The following is a 13490-nucleotide window of genomic DNA, read 5'->3' on the forward strand; positions in this document are numbered from 1 at the left end:
TTTTGATGATATCCCAATTCTAAAAAACTGAAATACATTTTTTAAAAATATATAGATATTATCATGTTTATAAAGTTATATAATTTATGAAAAAAAAATCAAATAATAACTCTAATATCTGAATAAATTTACAAAAAATCTGAAAAACATTCGAAATTATTATTTTTTTTTTTCTTCTGTCGACATGCAACCTGTCTTTTTCGTTTTTTTCTTCTTACATATTAAGTTTGTCATATTGACGCGTGATCAAAATCTTCAACACCTATTTAACCGTTTACCCAAAAAAGTCAATTTTTTTTTTTTTTACTCCTATCTCTAATTCATCTTCTTCTTCTCCAAAATTGATACTTTTCTTCGGGTCATGTGAGAAGGTCCAATTTCCTCAGATCACAACATTTTCATCTGATCTTCTCTTCAACAAAAACCCTAAAAAAAAAAGCCTTGATTTCAATTGTGTACTCCGAGACTCCCCAGAGACCTTAAAAGGCTTCATCTTTTCGTTTCTCTGATCAATGAAGAAGGTTCTTCATCGAAGTTTTAAGCCTGCTAAATGGTAAAGTCACATTTTCTGACGAGTTTGTTCACATTACCTGAAGAATGATACAATCTGGGTTTGTTTTGAATAGTTTTGTGATNTTTTTTTTTTTTTTTTTTTTTTTTTTGTAATGAAGCAAAACTGCTTTACAAATGGCGGCTTCACGCCTGAAAATACTGAAGAACAAAAAGGATACACAGATTAAACAATTAAGGAGAGAATTGGCTCTATTGCTCGAGTCCGGCCAAACCCAGACAGCTCAAATTCGAGTAAGCAAGCAATCAAATTTTTCATTTGTTCGTATGAAAATATGTGATTTTGAGTCATGGGTTGTGAAATGCTTATACTTTCTCTCAGGTAGAGCATGTGGTGAGAGAAGAGAAGACAGTGGCTGCTTATGAGCTTGTTGGTATATATTGTGAACTTCTTGTTGCTCGTTTGGGTGTCATTGACTCTCAAAAGTAAGTTAAAAAGTTTATTTGAAGAACCTTTTTTGTTCACACACTTGTTTGGTTTTTTGTTCTATTGTGTTGTATGTGTTGATCATTGTTTTGTGATCTTACTTCAGGACTTGCCCTAATGATCTTAAGGAAGCTGTGGCGAGTGTCTTGTACGCTTCCCAAAGGTTAACAGATGTTTCAGAATTCTCAGATATTGTTAAGCAGTTCTCTGCAAAGTATGGGAAAGATTTTGTTTCAGCTGCTATTGGTTTGCAACCGGATTCTGGTGTCAGTCGATTGGTAAGTGGTTGTGACGGTGTTCTCTTCTTTTTTACTCCGATGTTTGTATTAAGAGAGCTATGATTGCTTATAAGAATCTCTCTCTGTCTCTCTTTTGCTTAGTTGGTGGATAAATTGTCTGTTAAAGCTCCTGATGGTCCAACGAAGATCAAAATTTTGACGGAGATTGCTGCACAGCATAATGTAACTTGGGAACCAGAATCTTTGGTTGAATCAGATCCAAAGGAAACCGTATTAGCGGTTAGTAATACATTTCTCAGTTCAATATTGCTGAGTTTACTTTCACCCGTCTCTAGTATCTGTTTCCTCATTAGCATTTTCGATTTCTTTGAGCAGAGTGGAGCAAGTTCTAGTCACTCTCCGTCAACAACTGGAATAAAGTCGGAGTCTTCAAGAATCGAAAACGATCAAGCTCCAGCTACTACTGTCAATGTGTCGCAGAATTCATATGCCATGGATGGAAGATCTTCAAGCCGCACTACATCTACTGATTTCAACATTGGGAAGACAGCTGACCACTATCATCAAGACCCAAAACCGTCTGGTTAGTTTTTTCATATAAAGCCATTTTTGTTTGATGTTCCCTCTATTTTTCGTCGTTCGTTGTTTGTGCTGATAGTTAGATAAAACCAAATCGTCTTCTTAATACAGGAGATAGAACTGACGGTAGAGAACACAGACATGCCAATCCAGGTCATGGGGATTCATCTCCATGGGAAACAGAATTTGTTGATGCAACAAGTGCTGCACGTGCAGCTGCTGAATCTGCGGAAAGAGCCAGTTTTGCTGCACATGCAGCTGCTGAGCTTTCAAGTAAAGAACGGATGATGGCAATGCATAATTCAACAGAGTCGCTGAACTCATCCTCTTATGATAGTTTAAGAAACAATCCCCCACATAGTCGTAGTAGCTCAAATGTGCAAGGCGGAGGTTTTGGTAAGGAAGAGATGTTAAGAAGCACTAACAGGCAAGAAGATCAATCTACTACTACTAGGGCAGAATCTTCTAAGAAGACTGTTGATGAGCTATCAGAAAATGCTTCATGGAGGAGAGGTCATTCTCAAGAGAACTCATTGCAGCCAAGTGTGGATGATATAAACGTTAGCAATTCAGAAGGTGGTCTGCTCAAGAAACAGTCAAGTCATGCTTCATCACATTCGCAGTCAAGCAATTTATCTGATGACTATGATGTCACTGCCTCGGACCATATCGATTCACCCATCTTGGAAAAAGACCGATTTCAGAGCCCTATTGAAGATACAGAGAGTCGCAATCACGAACCTGATGTTGTTTTTGCTCCAGCTTTTGATGACTATAGCTCGTTTTTCGATAAACCTCAATTTGACACTGAGGATGCTTATCATGATGAACCAGAAGAAGGATTAGGATTTTCATTGCTTGGCAGTAGCAGCAAAATACCTGATCATATTCCAACAGAGACAAGTTCATGGAGCTTCGAAGGACACAAGGCTCTGGGACACCCCAGCTCAGCTTCAACCTCACAGGTTCTTGAGAAGGAGAAGCCAAGTTCTCCAATGTTTGATGATGGTCCTACAAGTCCTCCGGTTTCTCTGCATGAGCCTAAGCCGTCTGCAATGGTTGATGACTATGACCGAGATTCTGAAAGTGAAGAAGACAATCTGAAAAACAAAGGAAATTTGCCGGGACATGTAGAAGAAATCCCGAAGCTGAAATCTCATAAGTCCCCAAAGTCTAATGTTCCTGATGATCTAGGACGCTACTTTTTCCCCTCAGACACAGAAGACGAAGGAGATGATTCCAAGATACAGGAAGAATCCGACTCAGAGACTCCTACAGGTCTTAGGATTGAACCTCTAGCCGGTGAACTTAAGAATGAAACAACTCTCCCATCTTATGGAATGAGTCCGCCAAGAGACAAGACATGGTCTAAATCTGTTAAAGAGCATGTCCCAACAGTAGTTGATCCGTCGATGTCTTCTTTTTTTCAGACAGAAAGGAAAGAACTTAACACTCAGAGAGCAAGCAACGCGGACAAAAGACCAAGCTCTATACCTCCAGATTCATTTTCTAGTGATGATGAATCAGAGACGGAACTTCGTGAGATGGGTTCTGTCAGATATCAAGATAAAAAAATTGAGTCAAGAACCCAGCCAACACATCTACATTCGCGCGTGAGCCATGAGGACACGGAGAACAAGATTCCGACCCGAGTTTCCTCCAGAAGTCAAGAGAGGAGGATTCACAAGACCACCCCTGCCTCTGCTTCTGCCTCATATTTTCACTCAATATCCAGTGAAGATGAAGATGAGAAAGACTTTGGTAGAGATTCTGCACGCACCCAAACCAAGCCTTCTATTTCCATCTCACGAAGAACAAAGGGCCAAGAGAGACGATCATCTCTTGTTACTGCGAAAACTGAGACAGTCTCTCATGATCAAGGTTCGCCTCCAAAGCCAAATCCTGAGGCCAAGCCACTAGCTAAGCAACAGGTATCAGCCTATTCTTCAAGCTCTCTTCCAAAAACTGACAGAGCTTCTCACGGAGAAGAATCTCCTCCAAAGCTAAGTCCTGAGGCCAAGCCACTGGCTAAGCAACAAGGAGCAGCTTCTTCCTTAAGCTTTCTTCCAAAAACCGACAAAGCTTCTCACTATCAAGAATCTCTTCCAAAGCCAGGTCTAAAGGCCAAGCCAGCGGCTAAGCAACAAGGATCAGCTACTAGTTCAAGCTCTCTTCCAGAAACTGAAAAAGTCTCTCGCTATCGAGAATCTTTTCCAAAGCCAACTCCAGAGGCTAAGTCGTTGGCTAAGCAAGAAGGGTCAGCTTCTTCAAGCTCTCCTCCCAAAACTGTGACATCACCTGAGCCAGAAACTCCGGCAAAGGAGAAATCTAACCATGTTCATCCCAAACTCCCAGATTACGACGACATATTTGCCAAGCTTGGGGCTCTTCGTCGCTGAATTTCTTCTACTTATTCTTCCCGTCTGTTGATATACACATACTCTCATTCTTTTCTTTGATTGTTTGCTTGTAGAGTGAAGTTGATTTTCGCATCCTGAGCATAACCTTTTGCCTTAGGTATTTCATTTCTTTTGTATAACATGTTTGGCTTCCTTGTCAAATATAATCAGATTATTGTCATCTATTTTGGTGGACCAACAGCGATGGTATATAATGCAATGATAAATAACATGATTAGATCGTTTAATATAACAACAAATGTGTTCTCTCATTGCCAATTTGTTCAAAGACAATGCAAGAAAGATACCAAAACAAAAACCAGAAGAATAAGATGTTACAATTATCGAAATTTCAAACTATTTTGAATCCTTTTGATAATTATCCGTAACCCTGTCTGCATATATAGATTATTCTGATAGATAGATATGGAAGAACAAATTTATCGTCCAAAAGCTGAGCTAAAGAAAATGTTGTCATAACAACAAGATCTTTGAACATAGCATTCTTATCTAATTGCCAGTTTGATCAAAGGCAATATGCAAGTTACAAATACTAAAAGCAACAGGGAGAAGGATCGAAGTTTCAAACTTTTGTTGAATCCTTTTGACACTAGAAGGTTCTTGCCAAGTGCTAACTTAAGGCTATTCAGTAAAAGAAGCCAAGAACCTGACCACCCACATTCCGTTTGATTGCTTCTTCATGGTCTAAAATTCCATCCGGGGTTGTGATTACAACATAACCCCACTACATGGAACAAATCAACAAGGTTACGATGTGTTAAAAGTAATGATATTTAGCTGCATATCTGGATAGGGAGAGAGAGAGAAAACGAACAAACCTGACGTGTAGGAAGTGTGCGTTCAGTGTACTTCTCAATCTCTTTAGCCCTAACGTCTTGCCTATAGGTAAGAGCTTTGCAGTCATTAACCCTCCCTTGCAGATCAACTGTTATTCTACCAACTCTATGTGGATCATAGACTTGGAAGTTCTTGATATAACCTACATTAGCATCAAAGGAAACATTTTGTAAAGGCAAAGCCGATTCCATCAAACACTCTGTAACATGTAAAAACTAACCAATACGAAATCGCTATCAAGCAATACTACATTAAAAAAAAAAAAAAAAATCCATCTAACTAACCTGAATATGAAAAGGTATATGCATAAACAGAACAAAGCAAAACAGACTACTGCATACCATCATAGAAGCAAAAACATAAACTTGGGGAAAAAAAAAAGCCTTCACCACTAGCCAATAACACAATTAATTAAGCCCAACAACCTCAGGAACGAGTTTGCAAGCTTCTAAAGAAAAAAAACTTAAACACAGAACTAGATCCTTCACTCCACAATGTCATCAATCAGTGAAACGGACGAAATGAAAAACGTAAATCTTGTATCAATGAATTGACGAACGCCCGATGCAAAGACTGGGAAATGGGTGAGCATCATCAACTAAATTACAATACAAGAAAGGGAGAAAAATGTAACCTTTCTCCTTCATGATTCTGAGGAACGAAGACATAACGGTGGAGATTGGTTTGAGCTCCACCGAAGCTTTTCCTCGTCTCTCCGCATTCACAATCGTCCTCAACGCATCGTTCAAAATCCTCCTCCCCATTTCTCTCTCTCTCTCCGGTCGAAAAAACCCGACGCTACACAAATCGGAGAAATCTATAGAACCCCAATTTCAACAACGACGACGACTCATCAATAAGGGTGAGTGAAACTTTTGTTATTTCCCACAATTCGTAAGGGTAATTTAGTCTTTCGAAATTAACACGTGCGGGCTTTAACCACACGTGCGTATACTTAACATTTCAATAACTCTGGCTCTCTCCTTCGTCTTCTTCATCCTTATTCAATTCCCAAATTGAACAACAAACCAATGGACGAGTTACCTCCAGAGCTTTTGGTGTACATTCTGAATCGACTCAACGATTCCGAATCCGTAGCTCGTTGTCGAGTCGCTTCCAAGACATTGAACTCTCTTAAGCGTGAAATTCACACCGTGAATCTCATCTGCACATTGTCCCGGTTCTTCAAATCGCGTCCCATCGCCGTCACACCAACCGTCACACCGTTCAAAACGATCTTCAAGAGCCTGATCAATGATTCTGTTAACGTTCGCTCGATCTCAGTCGGGGTCGATAATGCGCTTAAGAGAATGCCGTTTGACGACTGGAATGAAGATGACCTCAAAGATTTGTACCTCACCGATGTCGAATTCGTGAAGGAGTGGTTGCCTAGGGTTCGTGATGACCTGGAGATGTTGTCAATTTCTGATTTTTGGCTTCAATCTTGCTGGAGGAAGTCAGGTGTTTTGGCCCTCGTTTCTTCAAACTGTAAGTTTTGTTTCTGCATCCACCATGTCCTGTAGTTTCGGATTCGTTTGCAACACGTTTGAAACAATCTTAGATTCTTAAGCAAAGGTGATGATGATGATGATGATGATGATGATAAGATATGATCTCATAAAAGAGACGATTTGAGCATTCCTTGGTCTGTTTAAGGAACGAGTAATTGCAGTTGTAATGAATGTATCTGAAGAAATCAATTTGGGTTCGTAAGTAGTAACTACATTAAGTTTATTTCGATGTTGCAGGTAGTAAGTTAGTGAAACTAGAGGTGAAGAATGCATGGCTCTCAGTTGTTGGATTGACGCAGATGCCTAATCTAAGACATTTGACACTCGAGTTCATCAGACTCGATGATGAGAATCTAGACAAGGTCAATGAGTGTTTCCCTTTTCTTCAAGTGTTAAATTTGATTGGCGTTGGAGGGTTGAAGGAACCGAGAATACGTTTACTGCACTTAAAGAGTTGTCATTGGACTGTGTCGAATGCTCCACGTTCCATGGCTATAGTGGCTCCAAACCTCCTTGAACTCGAGCTAAACTGCAGCAAACCTAGATCTTTTCTCCTTGAAACGCCCAAGTTGGTGAAATTCCGTTTTTCTGTTGAGGACGCTAAAGGTTTTAGTTTCGGGGAGTTTCAAGACCTGAATTCTTTAGAGCTCATATCTCCTGACATATACAGGCTAATGAGAAACACCCATTTTGGCAACAAGATCAGAATGCTGGCAGTGGACTTAGTCAAGACTATAGAACAATCTGAAAGGCAAAAACTTGGACTGGGAATACTCCTCAAAGCATTCCCTGGCGTCGTTTCTCTTAGTTTGAGTCCCAAGACTTGGTCAGATTTCGAAACCCATTTCCAAAGCAAAGGTCCAGTACATATGAAGGGAGCCGATAGCTTAAAGCTGTTAACAGCACATGTTCATCAAACTGTTTCTTTCATCAGGTCTATGCTTAATAACTACAGAGGCTTGACAGATATGAGACTGATGATTCACGAGGACAAAGACCCTAGAGTAAGAACCAATCTGATCTCGGCGTGCATGATGAGTAACCCGAGAGTGAGATGGAAATGGGGAATATGGGCTGAAGGAGGTGAAGATATGTGGCTCTCTGATAGCGCCTAAGATATAGGATTCAAGTCTAAAACTTGAGCTCTTCTGTATATACTTGTGATGATGACGATGATGGTACAAAGAATTTGATTTGATGTGTGGAAGTTTTCCATTTGTTGTGCTAAAGCTACAATAAAGAGTCTGTATACAAATATGTATAGAGTTAGTAACCATGTAAGATCTTCAACGTATAAAAACATGATTTGGATTTGCTCCTCCGGCAAGAAAACTGTGTTTGTTGATAATTTTCATTTATCCAGTTTAGTGTTTAGTCTAACGGATGCAAATTTGTTTGGAAATAAAAGAGCAAGGGTGAAATAAAGAACGAAGTCTAGTGGCACAAAAAATATACGGAAAGGTAAAAAAGGGGCGTTCCGAGAATCGAACTCGGGACCTCTCGCACCCAAAGCGAGAATCATACCACTAGACCAAACGCCCAATTGATAAGTTGGTCTCGTTTAATTTAATTTGAGTTATAGTTACGGCCTCCTAGAACTAAATTAGGGTTTTGCAGAGAGTGTATATATAGTTAACTCATCGTCATAACTTAACTCCGGCACGAGTCTCGTTCTCTTCTCTATTCCGCCGTCAACCAGGTCTGCGAATATCAAGGTGAGCTTGAATCATCCCTTTGCTAAGCATTAGGTCGTTCTTTATTCTGTTTAAGCCCTTGATTGATCGTTTCATATATGTTTTGTTAATAAATACTTTCGTTTTGAAAAATTAGTGAAGGAGCTCGAAATGGCAACAGTTCCAGGACAGCTGGTTTGGGAAATCGTAAAGAGAAACAACTGTTTCCTGGTGAAGCAGTTCGGTAGAGGTAACGCCAAGGTTCAGTTCAGCAAAGAGAGCAACAACCTCGTCAACCTCAACTCTTACAAGCACTCTGGTATCGATTCAACTCTTGTTCACTCTAGATTTATCTTAATTTTTACTCTGAATCTGTTTGATAGAATGTTGCTTATATGAACACAAGTCAATGCCCTTTTTAAGTCTCTCGAAGTTTAATTGGTGAAATTGTTGAATTGGTTGAGTTTGTTAGATTGAATTTGAATGTAAAGTTTGTATCTTTTCGTTGAATATTTGCTGGTTTATTGCTGTTATGTGATTGGATTTATATAAGCATCTGTAAACTTTGTTAAATTTGTACTCTTTTTGATATGATTACAGGTTTGGCAAACAAGAAGACAGTGACCATCCAGGCAGCTGACAAGGACCAAGGTATTGTACTCGGAACCACCAAGACCAAGAGACAGAACAAGCCTAAGCTCTCTGTTAACAAGTCTGTCCTCAAGAAGGAGTTCCCGAGGATGACCAAAGCTGTTGTCAACCAGGTATTACTTCACATTCTTTTTAAGTTGAATGTAGCTTCATTAGCTTTATAAAGTGGGTCTGCTTTATTTGTTTCTATACTTATTGGGGTATGTGGAAATTAAGGATTGATAATGGTTCATAGGTTTGATGAGCAGTGATGAGAAAGCTAACACGTAAGAAGGGATACGCCTTTGTGGGGTATTTCTTCAATGAAATACATTTGTTACGCTTGGCTTCTGAGCTATTGCTTTCAATTTAGTGTTTTTATTTGGGTTTTCTTGACAAACATTTTTATCTGTGATGAGAAAGCTAACACGTAAGAAGAGGTACTCCTTTGTGGTGTATCTCTTCAATGAAATACATTTGTTACGCTTGGCTTCTGAGCTAAAACTTCTTTAGTTATTGTTTTCAATCTAGTGGTTTCGTCTGCCTTTTTGTTGTGACAAATATTATCTGTGATGAGAAAGCTAACACGTAAGAAGAGGTACTCCTTTGTGGGGTATTTCTTCTATGAAATACTTTTGTTACGCTTGGCTTCTGAGCTAATAGAAAGCATTAACCATAATAAAATCTGATAGTACATTGTTTTTTTATTTTTGCAAATTTGATCAGTGATGAGAAAGCTAACACGTAAGGAGAGGTACTCCTCTGTGGGGTATTTCTTCTATGAAATATAATTGTTACGCTTGGCTTCTGAGATAAATCTTTTTTCCTATGCACTATTTCAAGTTGATTCTGTTACTGTTTTTGATATGCTAATCGTTTTATTGTCTACTATATACAGGTGGTGGACAACTACTACAGGCCTGATTTGAAGAAGGCAGCACTTGCTAGGCTCAGCGTTATCAGCAAAGGTCTTAGAGTCGCCAAGTCTGGTCCCAAGAGGAGAAACAGACAAGCTTGAAGAAATCACCACTGAATTAATATATTACTTCTAAAAAGCTTGTTGTGAGCCTATTGAGATTTTCAGACAGCACCTTGTAGGTTAAGATTTTTCCTGAACAGTTGAGAGTTTTGTTTAAACAACCACCATCCCTTGTCATCTTTTGTTTCACTTAATGAAGTTCAAAAGTATTATCCATATGAACACTATCATTGGCTTTATGATGAAAAATGCTTCTATCATTGGCATCATCTGATCATAACAATGTGTTCCCTATTTGATATTGTATTTGCCTTTTAGATCATGTAATCTAAGAAAAAAACATTGTTGAAACATGCATCTTCTGAAACAGATGTGAATCTAAAGGGTTTTTTATCTATAAATGTATGATGTTGTTAAATCTTGTGGACTCTGAAACCAGATTCCTCGGATGTCATATTCTCCTTCCAGCTCTCGAACTCAGATCCACCAAAGACAAGTTTCTTTATCCCGATATAACTGGACATAAACATATTCCAACGTTAGCGCTTCCACAATTTTGAACCATATCCAGCTTATTCCAACGTTAGCGCTTCCACAATTTTGAACCATATCCAGCTTAGAAACAGTTTCAGTCAATAGACAGAAAGAGAAGTAGACTCACTCTGAGCTGATTTGCGTCAATGCATTTATCAGAATATCAAGAATCAACGGCTCAGAGGTTCCAATATCAAGCCTGTCAAAACCATATTATTCACGTTAAAGAAGAAAATCTGCAGAATCAACAAAAGTTTGCCAATCTAAAGTCACAGGACTAAAACTTTTTAGGATAATAAGAGTCATCACCATATGCGAGCAACGTTGTCTTGGACCTCAAGATCCCCGATGTTATAAAATGTGGTGGGTTCTACATTAGCTCCAAGGATAGCATCATAGTTTGGCCTCTTATCCAGTGGTGCTTGTGATAACTGCATCATAAGGGCAAAAGAGAAATCAGCTTCATGCTTATATTGTGTGATCTGAGTAAATAAATGCGTGTACTTCCTCAATAAGAGACATACTTGCATATTCATGGAGTTGTATCCACCAAGTCGTCCAAGGATATGCCAGGAACGGATTGTCTGCAAAATTATAGTCATCAATACAAAAGCAACACAAGTGATTTGCTCAGGCTTTCCCAATATTCTCAGAATAGTAATGCTAAGATGTTAGTTTGAGGGGCTCACATCAGTGATCAAGGCAATGTCTTTATCCAGTGGTGCATTGTAAAACTCCATCCACATGTATGAGTTGGAATACTCAAATCTTACAAAACAACAAAAACCAAGAGAGTTAATAACAGACATCAATATAACACAAAATACAACAAAAAAGAAGATCAGGGCAATGATATTAATCAAATGGGCGAGCAAAATCAAGCAAGAGAATCACAATATAAGCAGTTTTAACTTCAAAGCAACGAAATGAATAAATTCTGAGGCCACTCACTTGTTAAATGACACCTGCATCGAAGTTGCAGAACCAGTCTTAGTGTGAATAATTTTGTTCCTCTTCTTCCTCAATCTCTCTTCCATCTACAAAAAGAGTTCACTGATGATACTAAACCCATTTCAAAATCAACCCAAAATCAATGGCTAGTCTAAGTTTAAGCTCACCAAGAGCTTCTCAATTAGTAAGATCCATAAATCAAAGATCAAAACTTTTTTACCTTTTTTTGAGCTTTATCTGGATTATCTAAACAATCTCCGAGAATATCAGCGAATTCAGGGTCTTTATCGTAATTTATATCTTCTTTCTTCGCTCCGTAAACGCCTCTCTTCTTCGTCGTGAGGCGTTTATCCTCCTCTCCTTCTTCTTCATCATCTTCAGATTCTATCACATCTTCTTCCATTTCTCGATCTATACCATTTACTCGTAACTTCCCACTCTTCCTAGACCAATTCGCACGTATCTCCTGGACCTTCGGTGCCGGAATCGTGCCGGTGACACTAAACGGCGCCAAATTGTGTGGGCAAAGATTCGAGTAGTTGTTGTTATTCGCCATGGAAGGCTGAAGAAGGTGAAGAGAGCATTGAAATCTTAGCATTCTTTAATCTTCTTCTTCTACACTTCGCCTCTGAGTTCTGCAAGTAGCTTTTGAGAGCTAAGACGGGTTTTTGGAGAAGATGAAGCGAAGGGGTTTATCGTAGTTTACAGTGAACGCGAGTGTTAAGCTGATGTGGCAAAATCAGATGACTCTCTCTCTCTATGGATATATTAATACAAAGCCCACTGGGCCTAAAATTGATCCATTGGACAGTTTCAGAACGAAAGCTTGCAAATTAGGGTTAATCTAGGGTTTGATGTTTTTTTTTTCCTTACTCTCTCTCTCTGTTGTTCACTGTCCATCTCCGTTCTTGTCACGGCGCGAAAGGTAGGTACTACTGAGATTGATTGATTTTCTCGTGTTGATTTTGTGCTGTTTGTAATAAGAAATGCTGAGACATATTTGATTTATGTATATGAAATGTGTTGGGAGTGATTTAGCTTTGGCTTTACACGAATTTGCAGGGGTTAACTGAAGTGAGAGTGACAGAGTATAATAGAGAAAGATGGTAAAGGACGAAAGGAGGAAGTGGTTACTAGGGAGTACATTATCAATCTCCACAGGCGTCTCCATAGCTGGTAAAACACACAAAAAAAAAACTCAAATCATTCACAATCTTAGTTCTTTTATGTGAAGTTTGATTTTTGTGTGTGTAGCATGAGCTGTATTTATCCTAGTTTTCTTTACTCAGATTGAATTGCTGCTTAGGTACTGTGATTTAAGCGTGTCTTTATTGAATTGCTGATTTGGAGTAGCTCAGTTCCATTGCATCATTGGACTTCTAAAACTAGTTATATGGTCAATTCAATTATGTAGAAGTCTATGTATGCATAATGTATAAGTTGATTGGCTTTGTAATAATGATGAATACATATCTACTTGTTTCCATGATTCACCCATTCATCTCTGTCTCTTTGGTTAATTACTAAAAGCAATGAATGATAGGGTTACTAGCTTCTTCTGATTAGTACTTACAAGTTACAAATGCTGTTTCTTTGGTAATATGAACAGCACTTTCAAGAAGAAGGCACCCAATGCCATAAAAGAGATCAGGAAGTTCTCAGAGAAAGCCATGGGAACAAAAGATGTAAGAGTTGATGTGAAACTCAACAAGCAGATATGGAGCAAAGGAATCAGAGGTCCCCCGAGGAGAATCAGAGTGCGTGTTGCCCGCAAGAGGAACGATGATGAAGATGCAAAGGAAGAGTTTTTCTCACTCGTCACTGTGGCTGAGATCCCAGCTGAAGGTTTGTCTGGTTTGGGAACCAAAGTCATCGAGGAAGACGAGTAAAAAACTTATCTTACTAGTTACTACAATATAGCTTCTTTGTTTCATCATCCCGTTACAATTTATATGAAAAGACAAAGACAACACTTCATCATTCAAACTATATAGTCACTTTCTTTGGCTTACCTGTTTATTGATTTATATGATTTATTCTATGAACATTGAACTTGAACTTTTAACTTTTAACTGAGATTACCTCAAAGTGTTTACGAACTTCACAGTTGGTAAAACTATAAAAGCGATGTAACAATTTA

The 13490-nt window shown here is 38.7% G+C and overlaps 6 protein-coding genes and 1 non-coding gene across 7 annotated transcripts; 4 read left to right on the forward strand and 3 right to left on the reverse strand.

Moving 5' to 3' along the window:
* On the forward strand, positions 320–4869 carry LOC104717250 (serine-rich adhesin for platelets-like). Its single transcript, XM_010434794.2, has 7 exons — positions 320–553; positions 672–804; positions 893–996; positions 1104–1275; positions 1378–1515; positions 1612–1819; positions 1927–4869. The coding sequence occupies exons 1-7, from the start codon at positions 513–515 to the stop codon at positions 4212–4214; spliced, it is 3084 nt and encodes a 1027-aa protein (XP_010433096.1). The 5' UTR covers positions 320–512; the 3' UTR covers positions 4215–4869.
* Positions 4594–5926, reverse strand: LOC104717251 (40S ribosomal protein S15a-5). Its single transcript, XM_010434795.2, has 3 exons — positions 5707–5926; positions 5054–5214; positions 4594–4959 (listed from the first exon to the last, which is right to left on the reverse strand). Exons 1-3 carry the CDS (start codon positions 5834–5836, stop codon positions 4861–4863), a joined length of 390 nt encoding a protein of 129 aa, XP_010433097.1. The 5' UTR covers positions 5837–5926; the 3' UTR covers positions 4594–4860.
* LOC104717252 (F-box/LRR-repeat protein At4g29420-like) lies at positions 6077–7901 on the forward strand. The gene is made up of 2 exons (XM_010434796.2): positions 6077–6560; positions 6821–7901. The coding sequence occupies exons 1-2, from the start codon at positions 6104–6106 to the stop codon at positions 7696–7698; spliced, it is 1335 nt and encodes a 444-aa protein (XP_010433098.1). The 5' UTR covers positions 6077–6103; the 3' UTR covers positions 7699–7901.
* On the reverse strand, positions 8053–8124 carry TRNAP-UGG. The gene has a single exon. It is a non-coding gene; the product is annotated as a tRNA-Pro (tRNA).
* On the forward strand, positions 8210–10083 carry LOC104717253 (60S ribosomal protein L28-2). Its single transcript, XM_010434797.2, has 4 exons — positions 8210–8298; positions 8414–8575; positions 8857–9020; positions 9785–10083. The coding sequence occupies exons 2-4, from the start codon at positions 8428–8430 to the stop codon at positions 9902–9904; spliced, it is 432 nt and encodes a 143-aa protein (XP_010433099.1). The 5' UTR covers positions 8210–8298; positions 8414–8427; the 3' UTR covers positions 9905–10083.
* Positions 10075–12074, reverse strand: LOC104717255. The gene is made up of 7 exons (XM_010434798.2): positions 11571–12074; positions 11351–11436; positions 11089–11167; positions 10924–10983; positions 10709–10830; positions 10527–10598; positions 10075–10381 (listed from the first exon to the last, which is right to left on the reverse strand). Exons 1-7 carry the CDS (start codon positions 11946–11948, stop codon positions 10279–10281), a joined length of 900 nt encoding a protein of 299 aa, XP_010433100.1. The 5' UTR covers positions 11949–12074; the 3' UTR covers positions 10075–10278.
* LOC104720074 (60S ribosomal protein L31-1-like) lies at positions 12435–13405 on the forward strand (the record flags this gene model as incomplete). The annotated part of the gene is made up of 2 exons (XM_019230663.1): positions 12435–12526; positions 12960–13405. Coding segments are annotated over 2 exons (372 nt in total), but the record flags the coding sequence as incomplete, so codon positions are not given.

Source organism: Camelina sativa, chromosome 10 (genome assembly GCF_000633955.1).
Source record: "Camelina sativa cultivar DH55 chromosome 10, Cs, whole genome shotgun sequence".
In the NCBI taxonomy this organism is placed as follows: Eukaryota; Viridiplantae; Streptophyta; class Magnoliopsida; order Brassicales; family Brassicaceae; genus Camelina; species Camelina sativa.